Source organism: Micromys minutus, assembly GCF_963924665.1.
Source record: "Micromys minutus genome assembly, chromosome: 1".
NCBI classification, from domain to species: domain Eukaryota; kingdom Metazoa; phylum Chordata; class Mammalia; order Rodentia; family Muridae; genus Micromys; species Micromys minutus.
The window spans coordinates 100,085,741-100,100,900 of record NC_137969.1 but is presented as its reverse complement, the minus strand read 5'-3'; the positions used below and the strand labels follow the sequence as shown (position 1 = coordinate 100,100,900).

The 15,160-nt window shown below is 42.8% G+C and overlaps 1 protein-coding gene across 1 annotated transcript in view; it reads left to right on the top strand.

The window, feature by feature from the left end:
* SIMC1 (SUMO interacting motifs containing 1) overlaps window positions 1-15,160 on the top strand; it is a gene marked incomplete at its 5' end in the record, with an annotated part of 41,164 nt that overhangs the window by 21,785 nt on the left and 4,219 nt on the right. The window contains 4 exons of the mRNA XM_080918945.1: window positions 540-609; window positions 8,064-8,218; window positions 10,686-10,838; window positions 12,442-12,570. Of these exons, the coding sequence (XP_080775071.1) occupies window positions 540-609; window positions 8,064-8,218; window positions 10,686-10,838; window positions 12,442-12,570 (507 nt within the window). The remainder of the gene's footprint in view (window positions 1-539; window positions 610-8,063; window positions 8,219-10,685; window positions 10,839-12,441; window positions 12,571-15,160) is intronic.

Below are 15,160 nucleotides of genomic sequence, written 5' to 3'. Positions count from 1 at the left end.
TGTCTAAGCTGTTATCCAGATGACCTGGGAGCTTCCTTAATAATGTTAATTGCAAGTGACAGGAAGCCTAATCAAAACTGGCTTTAATTGCCAGTAAAAGAATGTAATGACTTATTCTCATTAGAAACCTGAGAATGTTATTTGATACTGTTTTCCTAAATGGGACTGCTGCTGGGACCCAGTTATATATAGTCTTTATCTTCAGATTTTTATAGTATTTTGGGTTAGAAAATCAACTTCGGTAATTACACAGTTGTATTATAATTGGGTTAACATGACATATGAGTCCATTTTTTAGACAATCATGGTGAACTGAAGAATAGAATATTATGATTAGCTCAACAAATCACAGGCTTCATGCAGTCCTGATAGGTAAAACTCACTGGCTCTAAGCTGGCCTCCACTGACATGCTGTGGTCCTGGAGGGTAGGCCATGTTGCTTATGATAAGAAGTGGCTTTTTCTCTTGTCACCTTCCAGATTCTATCCTTTCTGTCACTAAAGTCTCCAGAATTGTAATTGATATCACTTGACTTTCAGGCTGCATCCAGCCAATGCCAAGACAGTGGAGTGGGACTGGAGACTGCTCACCTATGTCATGGAGGAAGAGGTAACATAAATTATGAGGACATACCTTTTAAAGAGAAATTTTTACATTGCATTTGTGTGTGGGTTTGAGTATGGGGTGTGTTTGAAAGCACTGTGATGTGTGTGGAAGTCAGAAGACAACGTCTTCCATCCCATGGGTCCTGGGGATTGAACTCATGGTTTCAGGCTTGGCAGCAACTGCCTTTACCACTGACCCATCTCACTGGTCCACAGAAGAAAATTTAACTACAAAGAGAAGTAGTAAAAAACAAAAGCAAACATGTTAGTTATATCTCTGCTACTTTTTCCTATTGATGGTCCTACCCTAGCAAAAAAATTAGTTTTAAACCATGCTGTCTCCCAACTCAAATACTAATGTATTCATGTATTCTCTACTTGAGACCAAACTGAAAACATTATTAGTGCTACAGCTCAAGGTGGGGCACTTGCCTACCATACAATGTATAAGGTCTGTGAGTTTAACAATTCAAGAGATCTTAGGAAAGCATCAGAGTGATTAGTGATAAGACAGCCATGAGCTGGCACTCAGGTGAGAGAGACTGCCACAGCCAGGGAGGGTTCATGTTAGAGCACCAGAGAACTGAAAGGCAATCTGTCCGCTGAGCAGTGTGAATGAGTTCTACAGACAGTGAGTTTGTGCTGAAAATCATTTTGTGGAACTGTCAACTATTACACTCTGCAACACAGTAGGCAAAAAGAAGTGGCATAAACTCCGTAATATAAACAAAAGGTAGAAAGTAAGTAATCTAAGAAAAAAAATTTCCACATTCTGTCTTTAGTAACCTCCAAGTTCAGCTGCCAGCATTCTGTCTGTATACTCTAAGTTAATTCAACAAAGAGGTTCTAAACTGTGAGTTTGGGTATGAGGATGAAATAAAGATATGAGCTGCAAAGATGGCTCAGTGGTTAAGAGCACTGACTGGTCTTGCAGAAGACCCAGGTTCAATTCCCAGTACCCACATGGTGGCTCGTATCCATCTGTGAGGTGAATACAAACAGCCCATATGTTTGAATGTTTGGCCCATAGAGAGTGGCACTATTAGGAGGTGTGGCCTTGGTGGAGTAGGTTTGTTCTTACTGGAGAAAGTGTGTTGCTATGGAGACAGGCTTTGAGATCTCCTGTGTTCAATCTACATGCAGTGTGGCACACAGTCTGCTGCTGTTGCCTGCATGTAGATGTAGTATTCCTTTTGGAGTACTATGTCTGCCTGCATGCTATCATGTTTACAATAATGGACTAAACCTCTAACCTGTAAGCCAGCCCCAATTAAATGTTTTCCTTAATAAGAGCTCCCTTAGTCACAGTGTCTTCATATCAGTAAAACCCTAGAACAACCTGTAACTCCAATTCCAAGGGATCTGACCTCAGTGAACGACATAAATACATGTGGCAAAATATTTATACACATTAAATAAATAAATACACAAATACATTTCCAGATATCCAGAAAATTGAAACTATATTCTCAGATTCTGTTTCTCAGGAGGTTAAGTGCCAAAATGGGGATGTATGGGATCCCAGGCACGGCATCAAGAAGAGTAAGGGAGACACCAGCAAGATGGCAAACTTAAGAAGCTTCAGACCCTTGCTTTCCAATAGAGATGCTGTGGTAACAACACATCTTATTTACTTTTCTATTGCCATGATGAAATGCCATGGCCAAGGGCAACTTAGAAGGAAGGCTTTATTTTATTTATAACATAAGATCTCAGAGGGTAAGAACCATCACTGGCATAGTGGGAGCATGGTGTAGCAGGAGCAGGGCAGCAGGCACAGCACTAGAGCAGCAGCTGAGGACTCTCATCTGGATCCACAAACAAGAATTGAGAGTGCATCCTGGGAATGAAAGGGGCACTCTCCAATGACACATCTCCTTCAACAAAACCACACCTCCTCCCAATCCTTCCCAAACAGTTCCACTAAACAGGGACCAGGTATTCAAGTATATGAACTAAAGGGGCTAATCTCATTCAAACCACTACCTTTTACTCCCTGGCCATTATAATCTCATGGCCATATCATAATGCAAAATACATTCGGTCCAACTTCAAAATCCCATAGTCTTTCAGTCTCAACACCATTTAAAAGTTTAAAGTCTCTTCTGAGACTCAAGTAGTCTTTTAAAGTGTAAGCTCAATCTCAAAACACATATTATACACTTCCCTCTACAATGGCACAGAATATAAATTACTATTCCAAAGGGAGGAAATGCTGAACCACAGGGAAACAACAGAGCAAACTCCAAATCCTGTTTGATGTCAAAGAAGTTAGATGACTTCACCTTCCAGCTTTGCTACCTGCAACATGCTTCTCTCTTGAGCTGGTTCCACTGCCTGCATATACAGTTTCTGGCAGATGTCTAATGGCTCTGGCATCTCCAGTACAAGTGACTTATGGTTCAAAGGGGTTAGAGTCCATGATGGTGGAGCATGGATTTACATCTTAATTCACAGGCAGGAGACAGAGAATGGGAATGGTGGGAGCTTTAGAAACCTCCTTTAGAAACCTCAGAGCCCTCCCCTACCAGTGACATGCCTCTACCAAGAAGGAAGTGACATACCCACTCCTAAACCTTGTAAACACCTCCAACTAGGGACCAAGTACTCAGATGCCTGAGACTTATGGGGAAGGGCTCATCCAAACTACCATATAGCACATGGAAATCAAGACTCCTGAGAGCTCCAGAGACTAGAGTAGCTACAGAGTAGTCTAACTCACCTCCATCTACCCAGGTAGAAATTCTGTAGTGTGTGCCATGCTCAGGTACTTCCCCTCAATGCTACAAGCTACATCCAGAGAGAAACCACTTCTTCAACTCCTTCCTAAAGGAGGCCTACCATGCTGTGTGCCAGTTTGTCTTGGGGTTGCTCAGGAGATTAGTTTTTGCCGTGCCTGTGTTAGAGCAGGGGCATAGTCTCTGTGTCACAGCTACTGGAAGTGCAGGCAATTCCACAGGCAAGCAGCAGGGAAAGCTAGAGACCATGAGCAGTAGGAACAAGCCATTTGGGGAAATTAAAGAAAGCACAGGACATAGAGGCAAAGCTAGCAAGAGCGTTCATTGAGTAAAAGCGTGACATCCTGAGTTGGATTCCCAGAACCAATTCCCAGTCACACAGCTCCTGTGTTTTGGTGACTCAGCACTCCCGTAGTGAGCACGGTGAGTTGAGAATGGAGATGAGGAATCCCCCAAGAGATGGAAGGTTAGGGATCCTGGAATAAACATGAAGGCAGGAGGACAGAGTGGAGGAGGGAAAAGACTCTCAGAAGCCATTCTCTAGCATTAACTGCCATAGAAGACACAGCATGCTATATGTCCATTTAAAGTGTGCTGTATGAGGACCAACACAGTGGACCACCAGGTAACGGAACTTGGTGTCAAGCTTGACAGCTGAGTTTAAGGCCTTAGACTCATGTGGCAGAAGGCGAGAACTGACTTCCATGCGTTGTCCACACAAGTGTGTGTGATCATGTGCATGTTCACAAACATATGGACACACACATATAAACAGATAAACATGATAAATATTTAAACTAAAAGTTTTTGTTTGCTTGCTTGCTTTCAGGCAATATTTCTCTGTGTACCCTGGCTGTCCTGAATTCACTCTGTAGACCAGGCTGGCCTCAAACTCAGGAATCCTCCTGCCTTTGCTTCATGAGTGCTTGGACTAAAGGTGTACATCACTACCATTCAGCACAAAAGTTTAGATTTGAGGGGATTTTGTTGTTGTTGTTGTTGTTTAAGTATAGTGCATAATGCTGGGAAGATGGCTCAGCAGAGTATTTACTGTGCAAGCACAGGGACCTGAGTTCAAATCCCCAGCATTCATATAATGCAATTGCTCACCCTGGCTGGCTGTTTCTCTCTGTCCAAGAGCCATCCCCTCCCAGCTGTCTCTCTCCAGCCGGGAACTTTGCTCACATTCCCCACAGCCTGATAAAATGACTCAATATTTTAAGAATCAAATTTATATGTTAAATACTCAATCCACAATACATTCACACAATAAGCTTACAACCAGTTGACAAAGATATAAACGGCCCACCTAGATAAGACAAATTGATCTATAGAAACCCTTAAAAACATACCTACCTATCACCAACTAAGACCACTTGGATCTAGATCATCCTCTGGCTCCATCTTGATTCTCCTCTCCTTCCCCTTCTCTCCGGCCTTACAAAAACTTTGTCCACACCCCACACTCTACTGTCCAATCATGTGTCGCTTTGACCTAACTAGTGCCAGCCTTCACCTGCATATAGACATCAACCTACACAAAGGGATGAGACAGTGATCAGGCAGAATGCCTGCTGCTCTCTGCCTTCCGTGTGCATGCACCCACCCACATACACACACATACTGTGTACACAGAATAAGGACAGTGAGTGCACATGCCTAAAGTGGGCTTTACTAGAAAAGGGGTGACAGTTCCATGTCAATGTAACTTTTATTCTTCTGTTAAAATTGTCTCCAAAACCTACTGCCTAGGCCTAGAAATTTCTAGTCTCTGCACAATCTAATCTAGGCCTAGAATGATTTTGGACTTACTGCTGAATAAGCTCAACCTTCCTAGTTCTTTCTGAACTCTGGCTGGCTGGTTGAACTCAGCTGTTCTGGCTCAAACTCTCCAAGTTGACTGATTCAATCTTAACTACTCTCTGCTGCCCCCTGAATTGCTCTGCTTGGCCTCATACTAACTTTGTCAATGTATTCTAATCTTCTGGCTTCTTCCCATTCTCTGACTCATTCTGTCTTAATTGTTGTCTAGCTTGTTCTCTCTGTCTCTATGACTGTCCCGGTAAACTGCCTCTGCCTTTTCTCTTTTTTACTTCTTTTTTCTGTGGTGCTCTCCTAAGTAGCCTCTTTTTCCTTTTTGTTCTTGTGAGAGCTGGGCATATCCTATTCTGCCAAATCTCTGATTAGTCACTTTATCTGCTTTCAAGCATGGGTACTTCCTTCTACAATCTAAAGTTGCATTCATTGTTTTGGATTAAGGGTATGTCTATATTCCAGCCAGAGGGATTAAACATGAGTGCTAAGGGCTGAGCCACACCATGACTAGAAACTTTTTTTTCAGTAAGTAACAAAATCTCAGAGTTCACAGTGTGATCAAATATACTGCAACAATTTTAAGCCACACTGCTAAATGTCTTACCCTAAATGAATTCAATCTGTACATACTAAAAAAGGTACTTTCTTCAAATAACTAATTCTCAAAAAAAAGTCACTACCCAAGAGTTCATTCTCAAAAGAAAAAAATGGATAAAGCCTTTAGATGAAGAAAAAGGAACAAAATATTTAAATAAATAACAGTTGAAAAAGGAGCTAGCACAGTTGGCCCCATGGAAACAAAAGTTCATTAGAGATTAGTGTGAACAACCATATGCTGAGAAAAAAAGTGATCACAGAAGAAATGGATAGATTTCTAGACATATCTTCCTTTAAGTAAATTACGAATAAAATATAATTACCTTCTCCTGAAATGCTAGGAATGCTCATGTGTTAAAGCTTTGTAGTGAAAAAAAAAAAAAAAACACAGAAATATAAGAAATGTTTTTCTGATCCCAGTCATGGGGCTGTGGGCTGCTTTGGCCTGTCTGCAGCAGCTGGCAGTGATTTGCCTCGTGCTCTAGCAGAGGCGTTGTTTCACCAGCTACAGATGGTTTTTGTGACTGATGTTTGAGATTTTGGGAACTTTTCAGAGGGTACACAAATGCAGGGGCCCTGAGAGGCAGGGCTGATGGTTGTTGGTCACTTGGTGGGGGGGGCATTTGACTGCTATTTGTTAGTAGGCAAAGAAGTTTGCTAGTGCCCAGAGAAGAAACAAGGAAAGAAATTAGATTCAGGATTATCCCTCTCCCCCCATCCTTACTCTCCTATCTAGACATAGGGGTAAAGGTGGGAGGGGGTGGGTTGGGAAGGTGGGGAAATAAGGGGTAAGAACAAGAGCCTACAAGTAGCAAATACCTGCTACAAGGTTTTGCCCCTAGTTTGTAGATTTGTTCCTTAAATGGTGACTAGAGGACAGTGGTGGCGCAGGCCTTTAATCCCAGCACTTGGATGCAAGGGCAGGTGATCTCATTTGAGGCCACCCTGGTCAACAGAGAGAGTTCCAGGACATTGAGGGTTATCTTGAAAAAAAACCAACAAACAACAACAACAAAGTGACCAAATGAGGACTTTTGGTCCACTGGCTGGTTTATAGTTGATGGTATTAGAGGAGCTTGGTCCTGGTTGGAGGAAGTTGGAGACTAGAAGCATTCTGAGACATTCCTTGGAAGAACAGATCTTCTCAGTCTGGGGGGTGGTCCTTTGGCCATGATGTCTATGCCTTGCCAAGAACTAAAAGCCAAGACAAACAGGAGGAAAGAAAGTAGCTGTTATTGGAGGATGGAAGGGTGAGAAGTGAGCAGCCACTGTTCAATCAGTTTTGCAGAATGAAAGCTTTTGTAGCCTTGGGCAAGACTATGTGTAAGCTGACTACTGTATCAGACTTTTCCTCACAGTGGCAAATACTTGAAAGGACTTCAAAGGACAGACATCTCCCTCTACAGACGTGCTCCCTCTATAGACATCTCCTTCTACAGGCATCTCCCTCTACAGACTTCTCCCTCTACAGACTTCTCCCTCTACAGACATGCTCTCTCTACAGACATCTCCCTCTACAGACTTCTCCCTCTACAGACATCTCCTTCTATAGGCATCTCCCTCTACAGACTTCTCCCTCTACAGACATCTCCCTCTACAGGCATGTTCCCTCTACAGACGTGCTCCCTCTACAGACATGCTCTCTCTACAGACTTCTCCCTCTACAGACATGCTCTCTCTACAGACTTCTCCCTCTACAGACATCTCCCTCTACAGACATCTCCCTCTACAGACATCTCCCTCTACAGGCATGCTCTCTCTACAGACTTCTCCCTCTACAGACATGCTCTCTCTACAGACATCTCCCTCTACAGACTTCTCCCTCTACAGACATCTCCCTCTACAGACATCTCCCTCTACAGACATGCTCCCTCTACAGGCATGCTCCCTCTACAGGCATGTTCCCAGGGATCTGGTTCATCTGCTTAGGCCCCATTTCCTAAGGTTTCAAAGCTTCTAAACACCAGCTAAGGACCACTCCTTCAATCATGAACCTGTGGAGGATATACATTCAAACTATAACACTATTTTAAAATGGCTAAGATAGAAATGTAATATAGTATATATTTTACCACAGAATTTTTAGGCAAGATTGTGAAGAACTAAGTCTGAATCATTGCTGGTGAGATTGTAAATAATACAGCCACTTTGGGAAACAGTTGGTAGTTTTTATTGCCATGACTCAGAATACCTGCTGTGTCCAGAAATTTCTCTCTGATACAGATAAACATGCTGACTCATGGCAGCCCACACTTTCCTGTCATCCAAGAGACCGAAAAGTAGCCCTGACTTCATCTTTCTTCCACAGGGACAAACTCTGCCTGGACGAGTTCTCTTTCTACGTTATGTGGTGCAGACCCTGGAAGATGACTTCCAGCAGATCCTGAGGAGACAGCGGCAGCACCTACAGCAATCCATTGCAAACACTGTTCTGTCATGTGACAAACAGCCCCACAACGTAAGGTAATCAGATATTAGGACTCTGGTAACTCAGCCAGGGCTATGCCTTGAAACCTTGGGAAAAAAGAGGAGGAAGGTGGGGGCAAACTATTTGGAAAGGGACTCTTATAGATTTTCAATCATGCACTGCACTCAGCATCCTGTAGGCCATTTTAAGGTGAAAAATGATCTTTGCATTCTGAAAAATATGTTTTTAAGAAGTCACCCTACATGTTTCTATTTAAAATTATTACTTTTTTTTTTTTTTTTTTTTAGTTTTTGAGACTTGGTTTCTATAGAGCTCTGACTGTCCTGGAACTCACTGTGTAGACCAGGCTGGCCTCATAAGTTCTACCTGCCTCTGCCTTTTGATTGCTGAGATTAAAATGTGCACCATCACATCCAGGCCAGTTAGTTACAATTTTATTTTCTCTAGGGTTAACTGGTTTTAGGAGGGAAGATGTCTGTATATCTATTCAATGCCACTTTTTAAAATCTTGATTACTTAGAATTAGTAATCATCAAATAAAGATTAACCTTATGAGATGCTTTGGCCTTCCTGATAGAGCGAGCCCGAGGCCTGTGTACAGGGTGACTGCAGTGCATATCCTGAGCCCCAGTTCTTACCTTTAATAGATGATGCCTGGTGACAGAGAGCAGATGACTACCTGGTCAGCCAGTCCTGCTTCCCACCTACTTGGGAAGTGTCACTGGTTGGAAAGTCATCTTTGCCCCCCAGAGTGCTTTCCATGATATGGTTTATAGGAGACTGTTGTGAGTATCCAGTGTTTGGATTAGTAAAGCACTTGGTGTTTCCAGAGGCCTGTAGACCTTGGGGGCTCTGCCCTAATGAGTGTGTCAGCTCCTTGATGGAGTCTCAATACACATTATTTGGAGTTGTTGGCCTCCTTAGACGAAGCCAGTGCAACAGCTCACACTAGCCACTTCCTACATTCCCCATTTCTCTGGTGGGTTTTTGTTTTTTTGTTTTGTTTTTTAATCTACCAAGAAGTGAAAAACAGCCTCTGCCATGTGCTGCCAGGATATTGTGCCTGACTGCACCGGTCCAGGCAGCCACTGACTGAAGCCACTAAAACTCTGAGCTGAGATAAAGCTTGCCTCCCTCAAGGTATTCTGTTAGGTGCCTGCCACAGCAGGGATAAAATGTTACTAATATATAACTTATAGGGAAATGTTGAAGGTCAACCCACGGGTAGAGTGTCTGACAGACAGGGGTGCCCAAGTTCCTAGGCTCAGTCGCCTGTACCACGGGAGGAGAAAAAAGAAAAGTGTTGAGATGTGCCCACAGGAACAACTGCACAGTTTGAGGGTGTCAGGCTTCCAAAAGAATTTAGCTAATGGGCCTCATTGCTCATGGAGCTGGAATCCTGGAGAACCAACATGAAGGTTAGAGACAAGTACAGAACCAGAGGCTGGGATGAGGCTTTCGAGGGCAGTGTTTCTAACTTGGGATTTCTCATCTGCCCCACTCACAGTATTAAGCAGCTACCCTTGCATTAAAGGCAAAGAAAGCAGGTCAGAATACTGCGTGAAGGCCAGTTCGGTTAAACTTAAGGACAAATTTCTTGGTTGGAGAGGAAGCCAGAGCATTGAAGGAGTTGCTGCAGTGTATCTTCCAAAGGTGTTCCTGAATAATAGCTTCGTTGAATAACAGGTGGCCTTTTTGAAGATACAACTGTTGAAGCTGCAGCTTTCTGGTCTACCAGCAGACAGCTCTTCAGCACAGAACACAGCCACGGCCAGCAGTGTGAACACAGCCTGCCGAGATGAACAAGAACTGTGCTGTGGAATGTGTGCCTTGTGCCGAAATCTCCAATTTTCTTGTTTGCATGTATTCTCTACGAGTCAACTTTAGATCCCTGCAAACTCAAGGCTATGAGGAAGGTTGTAGTGTGGGTTGTCATCAGCAGGTTAAGTATAGAAGTTGCACCTCTGCTTCCCACAGAGAGGAACATTCAAATGTGTGCTGTGTCAGCACCACCTGGAAGCTTGTTAGCTAATGGAAACCCAACTTTCCTGTGTGAGCACAGCGAGGAACTTCACTGGGGAGCTGAATTTTAACTGCTCTAAAATCCTGGGAAATAAACTTTTAAAGAGCCCCAGGTTTGTTTAAAGCACATCTTTAAAAACTAAAATGTACCAAGTTTTCCTATCTTATTCAAAGAAGATGCTTGTTGGTATTTGTTGAATGAGTGATTATCCAATTAAAGTTTTCCTGAGGGTATGAAACTGAAAAAAAAAAAAAGAAAGAAAGAAAAGTGTTGATATTTCAGTTAGCTTTTATAGTCATGCTGTAGTTTGATGTGTGATCTTAGGCTTGCTTAGGTTCTGCAAATAACCTAAAGGTCCTCTTGGTCGCCTTTGGAGGAAGGAATCCCTGGTCTGGAAGCCTGGTGTAAGCCAGAGTGCAGGTCTAAACTCTATAGGCACAGCAGCTGTGCCCACTTTTCTTGTCTCTTCTGTATTCCAGAGATGTTATCAAGTGGCTGGTCAAAGCAGTGACTGAAATTGAATTAACTCCACCCCAAGATGAGACCCAGACCGCTCCAGGAACAGGGGTCTCGAAAACTAGCGGTGACCATCAGCCTCCTCAGCCTAACCTGACCAGGAACACCAGTCAACTGTAAGGAGCAGGCAGAGTTGTCTCTGGGGCTTTGAGGGTTTGGTATCTAACAAATAGGACTGGTCCTAAGAACAGCTTGCCCCAAACTACCAACTCTTGTAACATAGACTTTTTCTCAAAAAAAAAAAAAGAAAGAAAGAAAGAAAGAAAGAAAGAAAAGAAAGATTGTGAGTATAACTATGTAGAATCCTTGTGTGACATACACTAGTCCATCCACAGAAAAGAAGGGTAGGTGCTTACAGGTTCTCTCTCTGATTCAGAGAATGTTGCCTCTTTCTAGCTCCCTTTTGTGGATGCAAAGTCCTGAGCCTGCTCTGCCCTACAGTTTTCTCTGAAGACATCCACCCCATGTATCCATTCAGACTTCCACTGATGAGCCGTCCTGCTCCCTGGGAGTTGTAACTCTCACCCATCTCCTACCTCATTGCTGCCAAGACCTCCATCTCACCTGCTCTGTTGCTTTCTTTTAAACACTAATGAAATTGTCCTATTTTTAAAAAAACAAAGGACTTGATCCAATTTGGACAGAGCCAGTATAGCAGCTTACAGCTGTCCCATTTCAGAGTCAGAAGCTAGCCTGCTTTGTTCTATTATTTTGGCTCTGTCTGCAGTTTTTCTGAAAACAGTGCTCTTCCACCATATAGTATGTGTTTAAGTGAGTTCTGTCAAGCCAAAGCCACGCTTCTGAAGTGTTGCTTAGCCTCCCAGTGCTGTGTCTGCCTCTCTGCCATATTTGTGTTTGATGGGAGAGAAGGTGAGGGTTCACCACTGGAAATTCTGAGGCTGGTCTCAGAAGTGCTGTGTCAGAAAGAAACCACTAATAGAAAATTTACATGATGGGACTGGAGAGATGGCTCAGCAGTTAGAGCACTGACTGCTCTTCCAGAGGAACCTGGTTCAATCCCCAGCACCCACACAGCAGCTAGAACTCCAGTTGCAGGAGATCTAGGGCCTTCTGTTGTTCTAGGATGGTTCCAGGCATGCACATAATACATAGAATTCATATATAAAAATATTGAGTAATTGAAATTATTAAAAATTAAATAACATGTGTGTCTTCTACAAAAAAAATTAAAATAATGTTAGTCATCCTTGACCTGCTTTTTCATTTACAAAATAGAGAAGTTACAGCGTAGATGGTCCTTACAGTTTTCTAGACCCTTAGGATTGTATGGATCTGCTTTAATTTGAAAGCATCTTGTTTATGTAGCTCACCCTCAGATTCTACAGGTTTCACATATGAACTTGTGGAAGCATTCAGGATGGATTGCTGAGTGCAAGCAAGCTAAGGGCTGGGTTGCTCTCCTTGGCCTGTGTGTTATGCAGACCTTCTAATAATCTCTGTTCTGGTGTTGGTGGTGTTCACTTGGTTTTGTTGCTGTTATTGTTTTGAGACAAAACCTCAATAGGTAACTAGCTGGCCTGAAACTCAGTAGGTAGATCAGACTGGTGCCTACTCAGCCTTCCAAGTGCCAGAACTGAAGGTGTGCACCTCCACACCCAGTTGTCTCTCTGCTTGGTATACTCTGGTGAGCACCTTCTCCAGCATCAGGAAGCCTCTCTCTGTGTCTTCTCACTCACTTGTCTTGTGTTCTGGATCCAGGATTGTGTGTCAGCTGCAGAGGATGTTGTCCATCGCTGTAGAGGTGGACAGGACTCCAACCTGCAGCTCCAATAAGATAGCCGAGATGATGTTCGGGTTTGTGCTGGACATCCCTGAGCGGAGCCAGAGGTGAGTGTAGTTTGAGTCACTTGTTTTGGTTCTGGTTGGTTTCTCTATTAAAAAGAAAACTAAGCCTGGTGCTGATGCATGCCTTTACTTGCAGCACTCGGGAGACAGAGGCAAGCAGATCTCTGTGAGTTTGAAACCATCTTGGTCTACAGAGTAAGTTCCAGGACTGCCAGGACAACACAAAGAAACCCTGTCTCAGGCTGGAGAGATGGCTCAGTGGTTAAGAGCACTGACTGCTCTTCCAGAGGTCCTGAGTTCAAATCCTAGCAACCACACGATGGCTCACAACCATCTGTAATGAGATCTGATTCCCTCTTCTGGTGTGTCTGAAGATAGCTACAGCATTACTATTATATGTAGTAAATAAATCTTTTTTAAAAAAGGAAAAAAAGCTTAGTTATCTGAGCTCTTTTCTCTCTCACTCAAGTGTTCCTTGATAGCCAGGCAAGAGGCTCAGAGTTCTGTACCACTTCATGAGTCAGAGAGGAAAGAAATGAAAAAGTACGAATGCACGCATGCACATACACACACTCACATTCTGGCTCAGCCTGACCACCTTTTTCATCAATTTCACAAGTGTGCATGCATATTTACATGCATACACATAACCTACATATGTAAATATGCACATACATATAGGCAGACAGACATATGTACATTTGATGGGTGGAGCACAGTCCCAAAAGCCACCCTTTATTTCTTCTCTCTGGCCTTTCTATACCTTCCTAGACAAAGTCCTTTATAAAATTACCTCATAGATAAGATGTTATACAAAAGAGGAGTTACAGAAGGATGCTGATAATAAGTTCAAAGCAGTGTTCATTCTGTAAGCTCATTACAAGCTCAAAGCAGCAGTGTCACATGCCCTTGCTTTATCATAGTGCTCCTGTGGCTTCATCCCTGGACCTGACCTAGAAGGAATGTTTTTCCTTGATCACAAATCTGTCCCAAGCCTATTCTCTTCTTAGTGTGGTTTATGAAAGTTCATTGTGTTCCTTAATCTTCAGCCTCTGCTTACTAGTCTATGAGGAGGGGGCACATTCTATTCTTGTTCTTAACTTTATTACATCTCTCTGGAACAACAACTAAAACCATCTCCTTAACCTTTTTTTCCTGAAAGTATTTGAATCAAATTAGGAATTCTATGAAGTAATTAATTCATTTAAACAGCATTAATTCATGAAATATCATCTTCATGTTGGTCTGTAGGACGTTTACCCATAGGGTGTGCTGATGCCTCGGAATCATTAGACTATGTAATAGTGGCAGGAAAGGCACATCAGCAATGAGAAGCTGTCCCGGGATGGAGTCTCTGGGGCTGTGCCCCTCCAGAGTGCACCCATTGCTGCCATGGAAACAGTGGGCTGTCTCCAGGAAATTTACTTCTTGCCATAGCCTTAAAAAGGGAAGAAAAGGGTAGGACTACTAATTTCTTTGATGAGTTAAAGGAGGAGGTTCCCAGGTAATTGATCTGTAGTCAAGGCGTAATTTCTTGGGAAGAAGCAGGACACCCTCAGACCCAAACTCCTCCTACCATGGTAGTTAGAGTAACAAGTCATCCTTCAAGTTTAGACAGTAAACAAAAACAGTATAAATAAAAACTAAGATTTTTCTCAGAAGTGGCAAATTGGCCACCCACCCAAATTATACTAGAAGATATATAAAGTGACCTTTATTTGTATTCATTATAAATTCAGGTATAGTTTGCAGCTTTTCGTTTTTACTGTTACAGTACACAGGTTTACATAGGCAGTATTCATTTCCAGGGGCTTGTTGGTGGTACATAAAGCCTTACAAGGTTGGCAAGAGGGCTCAGGAGGTAAAGGTGCCTGCTGCTGACCTGACAACCTAGTTCAATCACTGGGACCCACATGTTGCCCTGCTTCCCACACACCTTGACATGAATGGATATACACTCAGGCAAATTAATAAAAAATGTAAAGAAAAAGTCACGATGGAAGATAGTTTCCATATTTAAAAAAATAAAATCTTGCAAACTTGATAAATTCAGCTATTCTAATAATTTTTTTTGTAGTTTTCTTAGCCCTTTCCACGTATATAATGGAGTTGTCTGCAGATGGAGTTTGATATTCTCCTTTCTAGCCTGTATGACTCGTCTGTTTTTCTTGCCTCGCTAAACCAGAACTTTCAAGTGGAATGTCAGAGAAACGGTGCGAGCCACTCTCCTCACTGGTTTCATCCTAGGGAAGGGAGCCATTCAGTTTTGAGCATAACCTGTAAGGGACCTGTAGATGTGGGCAAGCAGCTTGTCAGACTGAGGACGAGGTCTATTTCAACATGACTGGTATTTTTCTAAATAATACTGAGGATTTCAGTGTCTGTTGACATACTTTTTTCTCCTTATTCTCTGGATGTGGGGAATTATGTTAATTAATTTCGTGTGTGTGTGTGTGTGTGTGTGTGTGTGTGTGTGTGTGTGTGTGTGTGTGTTTGCTTGCTTGTTGTTGTTTTTTTCCAAGACAGAGTCTCTATGTAGCCTTTACTGTCCTGAAATTCACTCTGTAGACCAGGCTGGCCCCAAACTGAGAAATCTGCCTGCTTCTGCCTCCTGAGCACTGGGATCTAAAGG